The sequence below is a fragment of the Empidonax traillii genome, unplaced genomic scaffold (assembly GCF_003031625.1).
Source record: "Empidonax traillii isolate 1590-97213 ecotype Southwest subspecies unplaced genomic scaffold, ASM303162v1 scaffold207:size1520225, whole genome shotgun sequence".
Classification (NCBI taxonomy): domain Eukaryota; kingdom Metazoa; phylum Chordata; class Aves; order Passeriformes; family Tyrannidae; genus Empidonax; species Empidonax traillii.
Window position 1 is genome coordinate 981,009 of NW_020955400.1, and position 22,445 is coordinate 1,003,453.

At 40.5% G+C, this 22,445-nt stretch overlaps 1 protein-coding gene across 8 annotated transcripts in view; it reads right to left on the reverse strand.

Moving 5' to 3' along the window:
* The window catches only part of SASH1 (SAM and SH3 domain containing 1), a 524,421-nt gene extending 504,277 nt beyond the window's left edge, over positions 1 to 20,144 (reverse strand). For 3 of the 8 annotated variants that reach the window (XM_027887363.1, XM_027887362.1, XM_027887361.1), the window contains exon 1: positions 18,765 to 20,140. In XM_027887363.1, coding sequence (XP_027743164.1) covers positions 18,765 to 19,235 — 471 coding nt within the window. In that variant the 5' untranslated portion in view covers positions 19,236 to 20,140. Of the gene's footprint in view, positions 1 to 18,764 lie in introns of all 8 variants that reach the window. The other 5 variants (XM_027887354.1, XM_027887352.1, XM_027887355.1 and 2 more) reach the window with 3 other exon arrangements.
* Between the last annotated feature and the right edge of the window lie 2,301 nt (positions 20,145 to 22,445).

A 22,445-nucleotide genomic window follows, 5' to 3' on the forward strand; every position in this document is an offset into this window, starting at 1 on the left:
AAAAAAAAAAAAAAAGGTTGGTTTGGGGAGTTTGTTTGTTTGTTTAAACACAACTAGTTTAAACTGCTTATAAAAGGAGGGCCTAATTCTAATACAGACTACTTCAGCTAATGCAGTGAAAGTGCAGTAGTTAAAATCTAATTTGGCAAAAGGCATCTTCAGTCATGAGAGAATGCAACCTCACCGAGCAGCTATGAGGGGATAGATAGGCATGATATTTTGCTCCCAGGTAAAATCCTCCTCACCCTGACAATTTCTGGCACAGTGGTTATAGCACAAAAACCCACCTGGGCTTCACAAGCGTATGAGAGATCAGCTGCAAAAACTAGGGACAGATACCAGTTAGGGATTCTCAGGTAACTGAGTGAGGAAGCAGTTGAGAAGTGAACAGATGAGGCTTTACAGACCAGAGAGATTCTGCAAGGAGCCTGGGCCAAGTGTCATCAGAACCCAAAATTCACTCAACATGAATGAATCCAAATGAAATATTTCCGATGCTTAATTTTAACCAAAAAAATATCCAACAATCTCTAGACCTAAATATACCATGGTGAAGAAATTCTTTTTTCAGGTGAGAGTTTGGGTTCCACCTCTCCTGCTTGCTTCTACAAGTCCTTAACCAGGAAAAAATAACATCTTGCTATTTTTAATTTCCAATGCGCCCTGTTCCACACCATCATAACCACCTAAACAAGGTACCATGCTGGAAAGAATCTGCCAGAGTGCACAAAACCCAAAGCAACCAGTACTGAGGTGATCCCTGCCACATTTCAAAACCCATTTTCTGATGCAGAATTTTAACAAGGAGACCTAAAGACAAGCACTTCAGAATATTTTGCATCAGTGATATGAATACTTGTTAATGCAAGACAGGGATTGAAACCTTAGTCAGGTAAGTTTAACACAAAACACAAGCTAAAATAAAACACTAAGTTTCTTCCAGTAACGCTACTAGTCAACAATAATAGAGACCCAAGAGAGAGCTTGAAGAAACAAACCAATGTCATCCAATAGTTCAGAAACTTCTCTAGTTTTGAGTTTTTCAGTCAGTATTTCTAACTAACAGGTATATAATCAGTAACTACACCACTACACTTTAAATCGTGACTTGACTGCTAATGTACCTGATCACTATCTTATCTTACTTAAAATCCAGGTTTTATAAGGGGAAAGAGCTGTTTATGCTAAAGTATGAGAATGTATAAGGAAAAACGTTATTGTTATAATAGCTTTAACTCTTTGAGTTCCCAGCTACAAAGCCCAACTCAGAATCATAAAATCATTGAATGGCTCGGCTTGGAAGCATAATATCATTCCAAACCCCATGGCATGGGCAGGGACACCTTTCACTAGACCAGGTTGCTCAGAGATCCATTCAACCTACCCTGGAACACTTCCAGGGATTGGGCATCCTGCTCCAGTGCCTTACCACCCTCACTGTAAAGAATTTATTCCTAGTATCTAATCTAAACCTACCCTGGTTTCATTTTGAAACCATTCCACCTTGTCTTGTCACCACATGCTCTTGTAAATAGTCTCTCTCCATCTTTCTTGCAGGCTCCCTTCAAGCAATACTACTTGCATTAGTTGTCTATTCTCCCTGAGTTTTGGTGCATGAAGGTAAAAAAAAGGAGAAAATATTCAGGAAATTGAGAAAATGGACAAAAAGAAGAAATGCGAGCAAAACTCCTTCATATTCTTACCTTATTCCAGAGGAATTTAAAAATAATGTGCAGGTAAAATAGGTCTTCCTTCTTTCTGTATCATTTTAAGTGCTCAGAATTTCAGTATGCTAGCTACCTTTTCAATAACTCATATATACCTAGATATGCATTTGGTGTGTTGGAAGGGGTGAAGAAAAGAATTTACTTACATTACTTGCTAGACAGAAATGAGTCTTGCAGCTAACCTTAAAAGTTTTAGACCAATAGAAACTAAGAGGGAAAAAAAATATATATTTATATATATATATGTACAACTCTGACTGTTGTAGTCCAACTTATTCATTTTAGTTGTAGTTAATTTTGAGCAACAAAAGCATATATAAAGCACTACATATGAATTCTTTAATATAGAAGATTATAACTAATATAAAGTCTCTTTTAAATTTACTGTTATCATCTATTAACTAATAATGAATAACTAATTTTACAGCTTTCTAACGTGTAGCTCTTAAACTCTAAATCACTGACCATAACTAATAAGCAGTGTAATAGCATGAATATCTGAAGTAAAACCACAGACTGCAATTTTGTTGATTGTAAATCATCATCATTTTAATGCAAAAGCAACAGCAAATCTCTGTAATTACTGGGTGCATTTTGAATCACTTTTATGATTACTGCTCTATACCCATTAAAAATCCAAAACACTGAACTGCACAGGGTATAAAACTAGAATTATGATACACTACAAGCTGTAATTGAAATCCATAAATTTCCTTAGTAGTGTTCAAAATTATTTTGTTGCCAAGAATTGCTGCCTTGCAAAATTGACTTTAAAAACCTTTACTAACATTTATAAGAAAGTAGTAGTGGCAGGGACAGAAGCAGTTGCTTTGGGATACGTAAATAAAAAATTTAAAATGTCAAGGATCAGATTTGGCACCCCTGATTGTTTATGTAATACATGTGGCTATCATACTTGCCAATTAAAGAAAAAAAAAAATGGTCCAAATGCTGTAAGCAAAACCTGAAAAGGACAGGAGTGGTATACACGCAGTTTTGACCTGTAATTAAAAACCTGAAGACACAGCTTATAGCACCTGGTATGACTTAACACATATAGCACTGTCCAAGAACATTCCACAGAGTGGTAAAACACTGTATATGACCTTAAAAAGGAAAGGGAAAAAAAAAAAAAAAGAAAGTTCCCACACACTACTTGAGCACTGCACTTCCTCAGTAATAACAAGAAAATTGGCTTCTAGAAATGTATGCTTTTCAGGAGGGGTGGAAAGGAAATTAGAAAAATTAAGTATCTCATAACAGGAAAAGACTTATTGTTTCTAGAGATATGAAAGTGTATGTTAGCTAGACATCTCATTGAGCACCAGATTAAAAATTCATCTGGAATAAATCCACTTTCAAACTCAGATGGGTACAGAAAAGGGATATCAGGATGTTCACAGATTTGGAGGATTTGAACATCCCAGTTTACAAGGAGAGACTGAAGAGCTTTCCCTGTTTCAGCTTTCAGAATGAAGACATTGAAGAGATATGCCTGTTCTCATCAGACTGTGAATCTGGGCTATCCTATAAATGGGGACTATGGTTGCAATTCATCTCTGCATGCAAGGACATACATCCATGTTGGAGATTACGCGCAGGGCACTGTCAGGGTTGTTCTTTTTACACAATGAACTACTTAAAGTAAAAGTCATCACTATTTTTTTTTTTTTAAGAGGAAGAAAAAATCAGTAATAAATGTGGGTTGAAAATTAGAAGACATTTTCTATTTAAAACTAAAAGAAAAAATGAAAAACGCAGTTTTGGGGATCTTGAAGTGCTTCTATTAGGATGACTGACAGGAATAAACAAGTTGGCTAAGTCAGAAAGATTCTTCCACATCTATATACTGCTGTCATTGTCTGTTTCCACTGGTCACCACTTTATTCTAGTGTAAGTAACAATTTCTTTTATTCTGGTGAGGTTTTCCTAAATCAAACTGCAAAAAAATTAATAAGGGACAATCTGCAGATCCATCCTGCAGAACCTCCAGGGATAGAATTGGAGCAGAACAAGGTAAAAAGTACACTTTGCCCTTTCCTCCTCTCACCCTCCCTATCCCTCCTGCCCCCCATCAATTTTAATACGGTAATTTCTACATGACCAGACTATAACATCCTATTATGAGCCACAGTCATGGTTGAAGAAGTATTCTTTAATCTAAAAATCCCTTTACACTGATTTATTACTTCCTCTAAGTGATTTCCTAATTTTCCCAAAGCTCCAGGCTAGGAGAAACTGCAAAATTTTTTTCCTAAAAGCAATATATTGAACTGTTTGTTTTCAAGAACTGTGTGCTGAAAGTGGGTAACATCAGCATTATTTAAGAACGCTTTTGGCTATTTAAACATAAACTGTTGAAAATGGCAAACTTCATATAATCAGATGACTGTGGTTCAGTAATTAAGGATAATCACCAGTATGATGCACCTTGCCCCCTTGTCATTCAGGGGGCATTTGTTGCTCATTAAGATCAGCATTTGTGAACCAAAACTTATTCAGTCCATTAGGATGATAATGTCGACCATGTTTAAAGACACTAAATGGGTTCCCACTGCATTAACTGGAAGATCTGCTGATCAGCTGTGATAACTGCCCTAGGGGAGGCATTAGCACCTCCACATCCAGCTTGAGGGGTCATCTCTGCTAATGGGCTGTACTGGACTGGCAAAATAGGCAGCTGACACAACCTAGACCATTGAAGACTCCAAAACTCCAGCAAAGGAGTTCATCTATGAGGCTAGGTTTATGATCACAGCTAGAATGGCAGCATGGTGGGTGAATCTACACTGCGTGCAAGGAAATGGTCTGCTGTGTAGCAAGAATGCTGCCCTTGCCCAAAACTGGTGGCATAAGTGACCAAGAGCAGTTACTTTTTTGGGTAAGGGAAGACACCACCAGGATGAAACAACTGTGTATTTGTTGAAACAAGATTTTTATGCTGTATAGGGAAAACTTTTTTGATCCTCCCACATAAAATTGATTTTGTTTCATTAATCAAAAAGTGACAAGATAAAATTTAACAATCAACACAGACTAGTCAAGAATTAATTACATCAAATCAACCTAATCTCTTTGTATACCAGACAACAAGCTGCCAGGAAGAAAAGGAAATAAGCAGATGCCAAAAATCTTAACCTTGTTACATCTTTTGATGTTGTTTCATGAGACATTTGTATTAGCAAACTAAGGAAGCACAGCATAAATGAAAATATCAAATGAGTACAAAACACAACAAAAACATATTTACAAACTACCTATGCCAAAATTTGAAAAGGGATCAAGCGAATTTTTCCAGGGGGCTGTCTTCAGTATAGCAATAATCACTGTTTTTAGTAGGGATTTGGATAGAGAAACAGAGAACGATTTTTTTCATATCAGTGTTTTTTTCATATCAGTGGGCCACATTCAAATGGTTGGAGCATTAGCGTACAGAGTAACAGGCTTAGATTTCCAAATGGTCTTAAAGTGAAGGGAGACCCTGGTAAATACAGTGATGTTGTTCATTGGGGACTACAGCAAGAAAAGTATACCTGACCACAGATCACTGCATTTCACCAATAATGAGAAATAAATGGCTTGCTCTGCTACCAAAGGTCTCAGGGCCACCTGTGGATCCAAGGCATGAGTCAGCAGTATCAGAACATCAGAAAAGGGTAAAAAGCCATATGGGGGATAACCAAACCAAATTATCAATTGCAAAGTAACATGTTCTGCTCAACATCAGCAAGGCCTCCACTAGGATAGCATGCCCAAAGCCCTTCAGTCCAATAAGGGAGGGATTCAACTTTAAAAAATGAGAATTGGCCTAGCAAGTGTAACCTAAAAGGAGGATTAATGAACCATCCTCTTTATTTTAGTAGAGACATTTAGGTAGGACTTAGTAACAGCCTTGGACAGCTAAAGCTTGCCACCAAGAAAAAGACAAAAACTTCTACTCTCCATGACGGGCAGAAATGGCTAGAAGTAACAAGCTAAGAATGTTACATAGACGATTTAGGTAAGATACTAGTAAAAACTTCAAGCAACAAGGACAGCTCAGTGTTGTAAAATGAGTAATAGCCAAGTTTAAGATCACCAGTAACACAATCTCTACAAAGTTATAAACTGCTTGTCAATCAGTAGTTTCAGAATCCATCTTACACTTGAAGAAAATATTTACCACTGTGTCACCTCTACTCAAAGGTATCGGACAAGTATTACAGTCACAAAAACTACAAGGGTTTGGTGCTACCAATTAGCCAAACAGTAGAAGGACATTTAACTCCCTGTGTGGATCTGATGTCACATAAACAGAATTTTGTTTGCAACTTTGGCAATATCCATTTGGTCAAACCCTAGATATATAGAAAGAGAACACACGGAAAATGGCTGCACCAATTTCACATTTTTTTCTGCTCTTTAGAGATACATAGTTCCATGCAGCACTATCACTTATTTGTACAGGGAAAAAAGCAGCTTACATAAAACTGCAAGCGTCTTTTTCTAAACATATTCTTCAGCTTCAAGCTGTCTAAACAACATCCAGAGCCATGACTTAAACATGAACCTATGAAAAAAAAAAAAAAAAGCTTCTCTTCTCCAACGTTTTCTTGTATTTAAAAGATAACTGATAGTACTTGGAAAACCAAGGTTCCCACTGTTTTGGGAATATAGAAAGAAAACACCACTAGAATCTTATTAACTTATGATTACAGGCTTTTTTTTGTCCAGGCTGACAAAATGGTCTACGTGGGCATAAGCAGTGGGCTAGCAGGTCTAAACATGTGTGTGTTTCTCAGGAAAGGGAGCAGAAACCATAGATTCTGAAGAAGAAAGGGAGCATAAGGGCAGAGAGCCAACAACTCCTCTGAATACATGATCTTAATTAAAAAAGAATAGGAAATTAGTTACAATGTCTCCAAAATTTCCACCTTTAGGACTGACCAGACACATAAGCAAACCAATCTTGAAACAAATCCTACCTTTTCACCACAGTGATCTCCTCCCTGGGGCATATAATTCCCATCACACTGTAAAAACCTCTTTCTCTTGATACATCTTTACTACAGCTCATACCACCTTTTCAAGTTTTGCTCCTCCCAGTTTAAGTCTAGTAAGGCACCAATAATTAAAATGTAGGAGTACTCTTCTTAAATAGGCTGAAAATCCTCTTGAAAGGGGTATATATTGGTATATATAGAACTTACGAGCCTCCAAACTGCAAATATAAAAGGTGTATGTGTGAGAGAGAGAAAGAGAGAAGCAAGCAAGCAAGAAATAAAACTAAGAAAAAAAAGAAGTCCGGATTTATTTAATGGTATTTGGCTGACAACATTAAGTGGGGTGGAGGAGCACCTACAATCTCAGCAGCTCATTTCAAAGAGAAAGGACTTTACCAGCTCATGAAAATAGCAGCTAATAAAACTATGTTTTAAAAGTCATTTAAATCTAGGCACGGTTTCAGTCAGATATTATAATAGTTGTATTTTTTTTATTTAGTACTTTGAAAGCAGAATTGTAGGTTCCTAGCAGAAACCTCAGTCCGTTCCCAACAAAATCAATAGCAAAATTTCCAGTGTTTTACATGATAGAGGGTAATGGGTCACAGACTACATACCTGGCAGAATCTATTTTAATCATGCTTATAATTTGAAAATCCCGCTATAGAAAAGACAACTGACAACACTTGCCACTTGAACTGCAGAACTTTTCTATCGACCAACATACAATTACATATTGTGTATGTCTCATTTTCCAGCAACTAGTAAGCAGATCACAGGAAAGTACACAAAGACAAAAATTCAGTTGTGCAGTCTGTTTATGTTTCAGTTCTAGGGATTTTTGTGATTCTTTTCAATATTCATACATGCCCCTTAACCACGTACTATTAAAACCATAAATGTTTCTCATCTAGCAAAATCCTTGTCCATGAGATATACATAATTGCTAATAGTTACCTGAATAGTTATTTGAGATTTGTTTGTTTGTTTGTTAACGGAACACTTTGCAAGACAAACACACAGAGGACTGGTCAAAAGCAATGCCATGTAGAATGGAATTTTTGATCTTTTGTCAGCAGGAGCCCGAGAAGTAAAACAATGTATCAGCAAATAATGAGGAGAAGGAGGAAGAAAAAAAAAAAAGAAAGGGCAACAGGAAAAAACCTACCAAAGAGGAGAGAGAAGTTCTGGGAGCAGCTGTTTAAAGCAGCAAGGTGTTAGCGAAAACAGCTGAGTCATTCTGAAAGTCATTTTTAAGACATGAACTCTAAAAGTTCAGAAGAGAATTTAAATGCCATGATTGATTTGAAGGAAAAACAATGCTCTACTTCAGTTAAAAATAACACATCTTGAAAACTCAAAATTAGACACTTATGAATTGAAAACTATCAAGTATATGGAGTATATATTCATACTGCACAAACTATAGGGGGAAACAACAACAGAAAAAGAAGATTGCAAATCTAGGGTATGCTAAGTAAAAAGATCAAATTGCTTTAGTCTAATTGTATGGCATATTCAAATTAGAGAAAGATATTTTTCCATAGTAAATATGACAAGACAGGTAAGGAGATGAAAAATAAGCTCTTGCAATTCCTTCAATATCTTCCCCTTGAATATAATTCATATTCATTGTAAGTACAAAGCTGCTACTTCTTACTAAGAAGATGATGCTCATTTCCTTATCCTTGTAGGAAGAATTGTCTTAGGCACAGAGGAATTTCTACTTTATTTTCCAAAATGAGATCAATAATATTAACTATTACATCAATTTCATTCACTGAAAGGTCTATAAAACAAGTTCTCCGAAAACAATTAGTTCTCTTAGACAAACTCCTGGTCCTTCCAAACCCAATCTCATCCTACTCACAGAGAGAAAGGAGGTACTGCAACAGTTTATTTCCTGTTAGATACCATAGGAATTAACTTAATGAATCCAGTGCCTGCATAAGCAGTTCTTTTAATATACATAAATTTAGAATATAAATTCTCTTTTAAGTATGTTTCCAGCTCTGTGATGAAATAATTCCTTAGGGAAATACCTCAATTGTTTACAAATTCTTATAGAGGTGAATTAACACCCGCTACTGAAGGCTCATAGGAAACCCATCCAATTTCATTAGTGATATAATATTTTATAAAAAGCACAACACCCAAACTAACACATACTTGCTACAGTATTGGTAGCATCTTCCAAGGTTCAGACTGCCTCTTATTATGATAATCTCTGCTTTCAATGATATGCGTAAAACTTACCTATGGTAAGGATCATTGCAGACAAAACTCCCTTGGAAAAATACCCCAAAATGGTCGAATCCTCTGCAGTGCTACTCATATTTATAGAAATAAATGAGCACTCAGGCCACCAGCCTGGGAGCACCAGCCAGAAGCAAGCCTGGCTGAGCTGGTTTCCATTGCTGCCTGATAGCAATTAAGTTAGTTCCTTTCACCTGGCGGCACATACATACCTTTCTATCAAAGAGAATAAAACAATTTTCCTGGGGAATTAAGATTAAAGTACCACTGAAAGGAGAATTTTTCAACGTTGCTTCAAACACTTGAATTTTTAAACCACAAGCCTGAGAAATAACGTTAACCTTTTTGAAGAATTTTGCCTTAACCTTTGCTAGGGATACTAACGTTACTTCTTAGAGAGATAAAAAAATTAGTTACTGGGGTTTTTGTTTTATTTGGTTTTGACATTACTGGCAAGGACACACACAGATTTTATTACTCCTAGTCACTGGCTGCATGAAGTATGTCCCTACTGCATGTAATTTTTAGAGCTGGACAGAAACCAGCTAGTGGTATTCTTGTCAAGCTTCCTGTTGCTCCTACTTCACAAACTACAGAGCATTATTTTTAACACTGTAAATACCAAGTGTATGTGAAAATCCTCTCTCTGAAACAGCCACTTGGCAAAACCCTATTTACAAGTTATCATAGGAAAGTTAAGGAAGTTTTCTTCACACGAAAACATCAGGTGACAACAAAATGACTCTTTTTCCAGATGTCTTATTACATACAGTTTGGCATATTTCCTTATTTTTTGTTTTCTCCTCTTTTAAATGTTAACAACTTAAAATGAACAAATCTTCTTTGTTAGTAATTTCAACAGTTAATTAATTTCCACTCTTAGTTGCTTCAGGTTAGCATTTTAAAATGAGATCCCCTTCATATAAGAGAGAATGGAGACTCAGAGGCTGAAACAGTCATTTGTTTTTATCTTGAGATTGAAGTTTTTAGCTAAGGAACCAGCACATTAATATATATGATAGACTTTCTCAACCTAAATTTGATTCCTTGATGATTCTTTATTCTGGTACTTTTCATTCCCTAACTGTGGAAAATCCTCTGCTAAACTAATACCTGGATATTTAGGGGGAAACCTTAACTACAAGGTAAACAAAAGGTCAGAGATACATTTATACAAAAGCTCTCAATGCAGTACAACACAAGCAATTATTACTAGAACAAGTCTAAATAAAAGTTGAAGAAAAACATTTTGGCGAACAATAAACAACTGGACAAGAATTCAGAGATGCTGCAGTTACAAGCAATTATCATGAAAACATAATTAGCACTAAAAAAATATGCAAAAAAGAAACCTTTCAAAATTTCTGCATTTAACGCATTTTGCATCGAGGTTACAACTTATTTTTTTAACAATACATTGAGTTTTGCTTCAAAAAAGACCAAGTCAGTCCATACATATGTTCAAACACTATTATGCATCCTCCTCTTCCTAGATGGATGCCTTCTTTCTGCCACAGAACTGGGGTTGGAGGGACTTCGGATAACTGCTGCTTGGGGCAGTTTTAACGTTGAAATTTTTTAAGATCAAAGTTTAGAGCTTTAGTTTTATGAGAACAATCTGGGCTCAGCCATCTGTGTTGGTCTGTGGGAAAGCGGCTGGGAACAGGGAGCACAAATGGGAGAGAAATGATTGCCCCACTCTCCTGAGTGGAAGAGAAAGTTTCTCTTCTCATCAGAACGTGGGGGAGAAGAGAGAAGGATCCAAATAGTCTGAGACACTGGGGCAGCAAGAGAGAGAGGTGGAATGAAACTCACACAGAATGCAGATTGGGAGAAAAAAAAGGTTAGGGAGACCAAAAGAAAAATATGTATTCTTGGGTAAGAAAGAGATTGTTCTTAAGGAATAACACAGTTTGCCTTGAGGCAGACTTAGGGGAGATGATTTAGGAGAAGTCAGGGACTAGGTAGGTCTGGGACAGCAGTGCTGGGAGGTGTGGAGCCCAAGGGACAGGAGCTTGCTAGTGCAGAGGAGTCACTTCCAGCAAACTCCTCTCCACAAACCAAGGGAACTGATGCAAAAAATGGCACATGCTCTTAGTTTTGTTTGGAAGTTGTTTGGGTTTTTTCCTCTACAGAGTATTAACTTATTTAGTCTTTGGTTTATACTGGCTTTTGGCCTTCTTCACAGCATGAACAGTCTAGCTCCAGCTCTCAGTCACTTAAGTTCTCAATGCCTTTTTCTGCTAATCAAAATAGTTCCTTCCATGCATGTGAAAGCATGGCCAAGTGGACACTTAACTAACTCTGGGAAAAAAAAACAGTGCAAGCTTTCCTTAGTCCCTGACTGAAAATCAAGGCTTTTTCCCTAGCTTTTTAACTCTTTTCTTAACCACGACAAAGTTACTGTGTGGTTTTTGAGGCACAGACATCAGAACTGGATTTAATTTCCCCATAAACTTTCGATTGACATCATATGCAATGATAACACCATGTTTCTGCTTCAGGGTGTGTTTCCTCAAAACCAATGCAATTCTTCTGCGGAAAAAAATAAACCTTTGGAAGACATACATTTGTACCTGGTTGTAAGCTTTATTTGCTATATATTATTGACATTTCTCCCCAATTTTAAGTTAGTGAGATGACAGCTGTAAACAATTTAATGCCAGGCAATATATATTAGTGGAGATTTCAGGGAATATGTACAAAACATTTATTCTAGCACAGACCTGTAAGATCTATGATCAGAAGTCTTCCTCACTGCTGTTCAAGCTGTTAAGGGTGATATTTAAAGCCCTGAAAAGTTCCGATTTTTTTTCATGCTACTGCTGTACTTACTATTTTCATCTGATATAGTCCTGTTCTCACCCACCACAACAGTTATAGTCAGTAAGGCTATGCTTGTTAGTTGATTTAAATTTGAACACTTCACACCAAACCCAGCATCAAATGAAATCACTAGCAAAACCCCCACTGACTTCACTGGGAATGAGACCAACTGGAAGAGCAAGGCTCCCATGAGAGACATGAATCACTGTCATTCCCATCCTGCTGAGTTTGTGAGAATGAGGATGAGATACTATTTGAAGGCCCTTCTACTTGTGTTTCATGTGACACGCCACTTCTCTTTTGTTTTGCAAAATCATAAGAAAAGTTTTTTTACTATCTACAAGTAGCAAACTGAAGAGGCTGCATGAGTCACTGGAGATAGTTTTGGGGCAGCTTGGCTTGCAGACTGCCAGTGTCAGGGAAGGTTCACCAATTCTCCCTTTTCTGCTGCACAGCCATTCCCAAAATAACATGGCAGTGCTAAACATAGTGATGCTGTGCTCTTTTAATAAGAGACAATTCCTGCAGGGTGTTCAAACCACCACATTTGTCAAGATAAGCACATCAATATGAGATGTCATATTAGCCCAGACAAAGAGATTGAACAGATAGCTTTGTCAAACACTAAGCAGAGGGGCTCATTCAAACTGACAAAGCAAGGAATTTAAAAGTTGAACATACAATCTAGCTTTAACACATTCCGTCCTCTTCTGTTCTCAAAGAGTCTCAAACCAGTAAGTGAGCTTCTGTAAGGGATATAATAAATTTATTCCTAATATAAAATAACAATATTTCTGTCAAGTCAAAACCCTCTGCTGCACTTTTCAAAAATTCCATAATGACTGTTAGTATGTTTCAAATTATACACATGGATCTATGTATCTTAGTGGATAGGGACCCTTCATGATGACATATGCACACAGGGTACAACTAACACACAGGCATAACTAATTGCCATATAGCTGAGTCACCAGTTATTCCTTGACCCCTTTTCTGTTACTTACAAATAAAGAAGTTTATTCTTAATCCTAAGGGAAGGGACAAGGACACTGTTCCAGTGCTTCATCTGTCTAAAATTTTTCATGACTTTGGACAAATTCTTCAATTCCACATTTTAAATCAGGGACACAGAAGCCCTATATATTACAGAAAACGTGAGATAGGGATATTGGTCATAAGCAAAACTAGAAACAGTGTTCACACAATTCCTTCTTTCGTGAAAAATTATCTTGGTTTCTTTGGTATTCCTTAACATAGTTGTGTGTATGGGCTTCATCATCCTACATATGGTAGAGACAGAAGCTCTGGGGGTGGCGGTATCAACAGAAGTATTTTCCTTAAAATGTGTCTTCTTTTCAGAAAGGCTTATGATCACCAAACTTTTTTAAAACAAGACAGGGTATCAGTGTGCAGAAGTGAAACTGGTAGTCAGACTTTCGTCACACTGCTGGTGGTGTCCCTGTTGAGGTCCACTATTTACACAAAACCCCACACTACATGTGTACACTTAATAGTGGGAAAATTCATTTTGGTTTTGCACCATAGAGCTGAGTGAACTACATCCTTTGGGGGAAGAAAAAAGCCTTCAAGGAACTACCAGAGGCCAGGCATTTTTCCTTTGCTAGGAACCTGTAAATTTAGTTTTTCCCTTAAACTTAGAGCCTTCTGGAGGATGCAGGAAGGATCCCCCTTGCAGGGCTCAGTTCTGCACAGCTCCTTGGAACTGGAAGCTACACACTCCCCTTCTCCTCTGCCAGCCACCACCATGACCAGAGCTCAGATCATAGAAAGGGGGCAAGAAAGCTGTGGAGTTGACATTATCCTCTCTCAGAACTCCATATATAATATACCCTAATGAGATCTCCCTCCCCTCAAAACTGAGAGATAATGAAACCCATGAAGATTTGCATTCAACATTTCCAGAGGAGACTGAATACACTTTAAAATATTCAGGAACAATTCAAATGCAAATACAACATAGTACTGCGTTATTCATATTCTCCAACATTTTGCCTTAATGGTCTGATGGAAGAAGATCTTTTCCAGTTTGTTTTCTGTGAGCTTAATAAACCAGGACTTTGAAACAGCTGCCAAATATATGAGGTGCTACGTTGTCTTTAAATGAAAAAAATTAAAAGTCAAAGGCAAATTCAGTGGTATCTTATATAAAGTACCTTTTCACATCCTGAACATTGCCTGTAGCTTTGCTAATTTATTGCCATGAAAATATTGTTACTACTTAATGCACTAGTACTTCTGTCAATAGGCAGCTTTCCCCAAGGCATATTTGAGAACGCTCTGCTAATCAGAGTTGATGCAGTTATTCTAAAGCAGCCAGGTCTTTAGAAAAAGGTTCATGTTTAATTCTAGTATAGGTGAGTGCTGCCATTTCTTCAAAGCACAATATTTTTAATTTGCTGAATTCACTTCTGTAGATATTTAAAGTGCTGATTACATTATCCAGCCCCAGATTGAACCAGTGTATTTCAAAGCAGCATTTCTGGCATCTTTACCTCTTAACACTTAACTTATGTGAAATATTCCTCATTTTTTAGTGGCAAGGATTAAACAGTGACTTAATCAGAACCACAAATCTGTGCTATATCATCACCACATAACTTAAAAAAAATGTGTTCGGGTGTTTAAGCAGATACTCCCTGGGATCTGACTTTTTACTCTTCTGCATCTGCTTGAACTCTTGAGATTATGATCTCAAATGCAGCTGAATTTTTAGTGTTTGTTTTCCAAGCATGCTGATAATCATGAACAGCACAGTGAGTGACAATGAGGTCACGTACATGTACATATGTCACACTACAGTTTTATTCTCCCTAATAAATACTGAAATCAACATGAGAATAACTTTACTGAGGCTAAGCAAATCATCTTAATTGGTGTGGGAGATTTAATGCATGTATGTTTTTAATGTACTTGCAATTCTCTGCAGATGAAAGATTGAAAAAAGTTCCTCAAGAAACAGGTCAGGCCATTTATTTCAATTAGAAATAGTAATGAAATTCCAGTAAACTATTAAATGTCACTTAATCTATATTCAAGATAAATACAGTACTAAATTTCTCTTGGCATGTTCCACAACAAGGTACCCTACTTGTCTTTATATTGACAAAGTTGGTCCTCCACAGTGACATTTAGTGACTTTACTTCCACTCAAACACAGCATGGACGTAATCCATTTTGGGATATGCCCACCAAAGCAAGAAGTGTTGTCATATGGAGTTAAAGGCTATACTTTTCTGATCTGGCTGGTTCAGGTCAGTGCTGCATTCTTCTTCATTCGTCTTCACTGGAAGGCAGTGGGGCTGCTCATTTTGGCTTCCTTCTGCCATCAATTTATCCCCCAAAACTTCTACGTGGCAAAAGACTATTAGTAGTGTTTCTACACTGGGCATAATTAACTTCCTAATTAAGGACAGAATTACAGCCATCTTAATTACAATCTTTTTAAGCAGTCAGATGTTTTGACATTACAAGATGTTTCACCTGACCATGTGTTCTTGTTTCAAAGGCATTCAATCCCATCACCTCACAAGAAGTTTCTTCTAAGGCTACCAGTCAGCAACAGTAAGCTTGGTAGACAAACTAAAACAGAAGGCTTTGAGTATAAAGGAGTGTTACCAACATGGAACAAAATCTGACTTCTGTAGAGTTCTCCTCAGCTACAGTTATGTCCCTTGGTTTATACCTGAAAAATACATAAGATGCAATATGAGAAGGTGAGGCCTCATTCTAATTCTCCACGGAAATAAGCAAGATGGCTTATGATAATTCTCTGTGTCTGAAGTCACCCACACATATGGTTTCCATTCTAAGTTTGCACGTCTTTAAGGGATTTATATTAAGCTCTGCTAAGTAGTTTTTAGCCAATTCTGCTGACTGTAATCAAACCAAGTTAAAACTAAAATTTACTCTGCCAATATCTTTCTATTCTGCCCACTCTGTTGTTTCATCCTTCATCTGAAACTACAGCAAAAAGGAAGGACAGCAAATGGATGCTTTTAACATCTCCACAGCCACATCCAATATTTATTTTTGATCTTTTGACACGTCTACAGCTCGGGCAGCTAGCAAAAGGCTCCAGAAAAGCCAGAGGAGCAGCACTTGCATTAAAATAAAACACCAAAATTCCCTGAGAAGTACATAACTGAGCACAAGAAGTATTCTTCAGTGAACAAGGGAAATGCATATACGCTTGTATACACACATACACATACACACCAGCATGCTCCTCCTTTTATAGATAATAATTTCCATTCATAGATATTAAGAAGATGGTATTCTCCATGTAAGCCATGGAGGTAAGTAGAAGGCTAGTTTGCAGCTCAGCAGAACAAGAAATGCAAATAAATGTCAAACAGGTCAGTGGTCTAGTGCCCCATTTCAGAATACCTACATGACAAGGATGTGCGATAAACTGATGCTAAAAAACTTGACAAAATTTCAAGTGGATTCTTTAATCCTGTGTACTGCAGAGAATACATCCAGTTTCTTTTACATGCAAAAGCCTGTACACTACATCTTCTATATTAAAAATATAATGCTTAAATTACAGCCACAGTTTTCTATAGTTTCACTTTGTTGTTTTTTTAGGTTTGTTTTTGCTTATAATATGTTATAATATGGCTCTTTTCCAATTGAAAGAATACAGTATGTCAAAGACATCCAATAAATAATGTACAGTGACATGATCTTTTGCTATTCACTTCAAGCCATTTTGGAGACGGATTGCTATACTATAGGGTGGCACTCAGAATAACACACATTGAGCAACACGAACTCAAATCCTTGCCAGTTTTATGGTTTCTTACACCATGCTATAATGTGAAGTTATTCACACTGAGGAGATACAGAAAGTTTTTTCTGTTATTGTAAAAAAATGATGTTGTATGATTTGTTCCCCAAAATAAATACACTGACACCACAGCATGAATTCAAACTAGGAAAGTTAACTTTGCTCCTCTTTCCCTTTTCAAAATATTGCATTTAAATTTAAACTAATTAGAGCTGAGTGATGCTTTCTGTGTAACACAGGCTTGCCCTTACAGTTAATTTACACTATTATCAGACCAATCAAATTAAAATAAGGTGGGCTAAAGAAGAAATCAATGCCAATAATTTGAATTGCCTTGATGTCATATGCTGGCATCTTATAAATTTTACAATTCCTGTAGAAGAGTATCATAGAATCATTTAAGTTGGAAAAGACTTTTAGGATCATGGAGTCCAACTCATAGTCAGCACTTCCAAGTTCACCAGTACACCATGCCCCAAAGTGCCACTTCTACATATCTTTAAAATACCTCAGAGAAGAAGTAGAGGGTCCACTTGGCAGGATGGAATTGGTAACTAAGAACATACACAAAGTCAAAAGGAAGGAGTGAAACGCAGCTGTGGAGGTAGGTAATGCAGTGCAGCTACACTAATAAGCCAAAACTTCCATAGAATTTCTTTTATATCAGACATGTAATGGTAATTTTGGTCTAATTATGTTATTATTCCAAAGGGGAGGGGGAAGAAAAACCTCTTTAAAATGATACAGTAAATTTTGGAAGGTGCTGTACCTAGACTAGATGTTCATGAATGTTAAATTCGGCACAATGTCTCCGACAATGTCATCAGACAAGTTTCAGGAAAAGGGAACAAATAAATATCTCAAATCAAACAACTGTACTGTACTTGTGAAGTGATTAATGGGTCTCTATCACCAAGACGTTAAAAATTTGGAATCCTGAAATTTATGGTCTCATTATCCGCACCTCCACAATGTTATCCACACCCAGGTCCCCCATGGCAGATAACTTATTCTCTATTTTAATTCCTCACATTTCTGTAAACCCAGAGCTGTAGCCCTCCCAATAGCTTGTTTCCATATATACATAAACTTATTAGAGGTAATAAGTACCCACAAGTTGAAGGTCAACTGCAACTGCTCAGTCTTTCTGAAAAATGAGACTTCAAATCATTAAAGAAAATACAGGCAATTTGAGTTATCAAATTACTTTGAAGCATTTCATTGTGAACTCTGAAACCACCATGCATTATAATATCTTAGTTTGTTTCACAAATTATATTCTCCTTCACGGTGTTACTCATTTAATACTATTATTCCATTTATACTCCGTATTCTGTTTTCAGATGGAAATCTACCAAAAATTTCCAACAAAACAATTTCTAACTTCCAGACCATATGAATCTTGCATTTTAACCTTTTCAAAAAATAAGAATTAGGTAAACGTTGAGGTTTCATCAAACAGAATGTACTCTTCTGAGATGCGCACTTTTCCGGTCTTTCAGCAGACTGTGCTGAAACAACTAAGGATTGACTGACCTGTGCTGGAGCAGCTGATGAAAAGTTTTGACATTCACCAGTCACTATAATCTTCCAGTTAATAAATCCAGGCAACAGGAGGAGTTGTTCCTCCAGCCATACTACCACTTGCTTCAGGAGCCATTTCATCAACAGAAACTGACACTAAAATATGACCGCTAGCAAAAGATGAGAGAAGCCATCCCTCTTAAACACAATAGAAAAGTTTCACAGAAAACAAAAACAATCAAACAATTCCCCAAACCATTAAGACCAGCCCATCAATTTCTGTCTTCCCACCTCAACCTAAACTAAACGAACCACTTAGTGAAAAAAAAAAAAAAAGGAGGCAAAACCAAAACACAGTGCCATGCCATACCACCAATGCCAAGAAGTGTTGGTGGATCTGGCCTTTGTTGGCCCCACTTCTCTTCACACCTTGCAGGTGCTCAGGCCTTACCAGGTTTCCCTCCGGAATTGCCACCGGCGCAAGTAGAGGCACTCAGCATCAGCGCACGGCACAGGCCCTGCCGGACCCCGCATCTCCAGCCTCTGCCTGGGGCAGGATTCGTCCAGTGGCCCCGCTGCCCCACCGGACCCGGCAGCCACGGCTCCTCCCGGGGTGGCGGCCGGCGAGGACCCTCTTACCTTGTTGGAGTAGGGGGGTTTACTCAGGTTGATGCCGTCGCGGATGAGCTTGTCCCGTATCATGATCTTCAGCTTCAGCCTGGGGTAGGCGATCAGCCCCTCGCCGCAGGCTCCCCCGCGCCGTCCGCCTGGCCGGGCCGGGGGAGCCGCCCCTCGCCGGGGCTCCTCCGGGCCCCCCATCCGGCGGGGGCAGCGCCCGGCCGCGGGGGGCGCCGGCCGCGGCGGCGGCGGTGGCTGCGGCTCCAGCGTGAAGTACAGCCCCGCCGCCGTCTCGTCCGCCTCCTTCAGCCGCCGCACGGCTTCGTGGATTCGGCGCCTGTGTTGGGGCACGGCCACGCCGATGGCATCCAGGTCCGGGTCGCCGATCTGCTTGCAGACCTCCAGGTCGTCGTAGCCATTATCGACGAAGGATTCCGCGTACTGGTGTAGCTGCAGGGTCTTCAGCCACTCGTAGACTATGTTGGTGCACATGCTGGCTCCAAAATAATAACGATTGCAACTTTCAGCACCGAAGCCAGCCTCCCCCTTTCCACTTTTCGCCAAAGGAAATAAAACCACAAAAACTGCGATGCAACTAAGACGTCTCAAAATCAAGGTCAAGAAAACAACATCCAACAGGAAAAGAAAAAAAAAATCCTTGAAGCAGATCAGTAGGACACTGCGAGCACTGCTGAGCGAAATCCCCCTGCTTATTCCTCCTTCTGTTTTGTTACTACCAAGTACAGCCGCTTTCTGCCCCCGGAGAAGGAAGGCTCGGACTAGAGGGACGCAAAATGCAAGGGTGCATCCCCTAAAATCCCAGGTCGCTGCTGCACAACATCCACCCACTTTCTCTGGAAGTAATTCGCAGTCGCTGTCTTTTTTTTTTTTTTTTTTCCTTTCTTCCTTTCAGTGTTAGTTTCTGTTTCTGCTTCTGTCTCACCTTCCTGAGCTCGGTCTCATGATGAATCTGTTTACTATAAGTAGCTGCTTTGGTTACACGATCGTGCTGGGGGAGAGCCGAGCGTAGGATCCCGCACCCTCGCCCAGCACGGGCAAGGGTGCCGGTGTGCAGTGCCCTCCTCTCCCGTGCCTCTCCCAGCAGCGGGCGCACGGAGGCTTTTGCTTTCCTTTTAAACGGGTCTTTTCGGATTAGGAAGAAAAAAAAAAAAAAACAAAAAAGAAAAAAAATAATCCCAGTCACTTTTCCGAGTTACTTTCCCAGTTCCCCTTCATCCCCGGAATGATGGTTAAATGCGCTTCGCCGGCAGCGAGACCAGAAACTGCTTTTCAAACCCACTTTCTCCGAGCTGATGCCGGCGATGCCCTCCTGCCTCCGCGGGGCACGCAGCCCTATGCCTGGCCCGCACAACTTTCCCGGCGCTCCCCTATCCCCGCTGGCGCTCCCAGCGCTGCCCGCAGCTGCCCTGGGGAGGCAGCGGCGGCGGCGGGTCCGTGCGGGCGCCCAGCGCTCCGTGCATCCTCCGGCGGCGGATGAGCCGATGCGCGGCAGGTCACCGGCGCTGCCCCCGCCTTCCCCGGATGCCGGCGTAGCTCTCCCCTCCCTGCCACCGGTACCAGGAGCTGTGCTTCCCGCCCGGCTCGTTCTTCCCCTCTACCCCGGAGGCGCCTGACGCACCGCTCGCAGATCTCCTCCGGCTCCTCCCGGTGCGGCTTCTCACCGCTCCTCCTCCACGCCCGCCGCCCCGCTTCCAGCCCCCTGCCCCGACTCTCCCCGACGTCTTTCCAACTTTCCCCGCCGGCAGCCCGCGGTTTCTGCCGCCGTCGTTCGCCCGCCCTGCCCGATCCGGGGGCGCAGAGAGGCGGCGTGGGGCCGGCCGGAGGCACGGCAGCCTGGCCGGGCAGCGCCTCGGGGCCACCGCCGCTCCGCAGGCTTTCCTGCGGGCTTGCCTGTCCCTGATGCCTCCGGTGAGGGAGAGGCACCGCGCCCAGGGGGCACGGCCCGGGAGCTGCCCCCCAGCGCCCTTAGGACGGCCGGGCCGACGGCGACGCCGGCTCCTCCGGGGGGGCACAGAGCCCTTCGCGGGGCGGGGGGCGCAGGGCTGTACTACCGGCGGGGGCGAACCCCCGGGAAGCGGGACGGGCAGGCGGGAGGTACCGGCCCCGCTCTCCCCCCGCCGCCGGGGCTGCCCGGGCCGGCGGAGGCGCCGCGCTCTGCCCATGAACGCCGGGCTCGCAGCGCCCCCGCCGGGCCGGACCGGGAAGGGCCGCCGGGCCCGGCCTGGCGCCACCGCCACACCCTCCCTGTTTCGAATCCCAGCGGGGTGAGGCGCAGACCCCCCCCCCGCCCCCCCGCTATTTTAATTTAAAACTGGTTGCAACTTATTTTCTTGCCAAGATCCCTCCCCCTCTGGGCTGGAGGAAGCTGGGGATCGGCGGTGGGCCACCCACCTGCCTCCTGCAGCTCCCTTTTGTAATTTGGCGGGGTTTATTCGTGACAGGTTTCCTGAAGGGTCATTTTTCAGCAGAGGTAGGCACACATTTGTCCTCAGGCTTCATGTAGTTCGCCACAGGATTGCGCAGCAGAGCAGCGTTCTCGCAGGAAGCGTTGCACTGCAAGGTGTTTAAGAAAGGTTACCTACTTACCAGGGGTTAAAATGCAGCCTCTGGGTATAAAGCTTAGACATCACAGGTTCTTCTGCCAAAAGAGGAGAAAGGGAGGAAACACATTTTATTCTCTTTTTTAAAATCTTCCATCCCTCTTTTTTCTTTTTTTTTTTTTATCTTATTTTCCTTCCAGACCACATAATATGTAAAACCCTCTTCTCAGCACGAAGACAGAGTGAAGCAGCAATTATCTTCTCTTCATAGACCTGGTGAAAGACTGACAGCACCAGCAAAATCAGCAAGGAGGTTCTGTGATCTGGAGCTGGAACTGATGACACGAGAGGCAGGAAAAGCTGACTAGTGCAGCCCATGTTTATTAATCTTACTGACAATACATACAGAATTATATAATTTTTATGTGTGCATTTTGGAGGGGTCTTGAAAGTATTGCAAGTCTAAAGTATTGCAAATGTTATAATTCAGATGTGCTGGGTAAAAAGGTAGGATCCTTAGCTTCTGATGGGACAAGCAGGAGAAGTGCACCCCCATGGGTGCCATGTATTCTGGCAGTTTACAAACATTGTGAAACTCTCTCGTTGTGTTTGGCACTGATTTTGGTTTCACAAAATGAGTTAACCTAGTAGCAAATACAGTAAAGTTTTATCTTATTTTGAAATACAGAAATAAACAGCAATAAAAAGAAAATGTTATGCCCACCTTTAAAAGTCAGAAGTCCAGGGTACAAAAGACGAGTCCACCCCACCTCAGTCACTGGGAAAACTGTGGGACAAGTCTTTGGGGTAGTCAATATCACAGAATCAGGGAATATGTTGAGTTGGAAGCCACAAAGATCATTAAGTCCAACTCTGCACAAGACCATCCCCAAGAGTCACACCATGTGCCCAAGAGTATTGTGCAAGCACTTCTTGAACTCTGTCACAATATGATGGGAGGCTAATTCAAGAGTAAGAAAGGAAGATCACAGAGTGCAGAGCAGGAAATGGAGGCATGTTTTGAGTGGTAAGAGCAAACTCAGTTTAAAAACCTTTATGTGATTTTTTAATAAGTGCAGTGTTATTATTAAAAAAAAAAATCTATCTTGTATTCAGAAGAACCAAGTCCAGGTGAGATGCA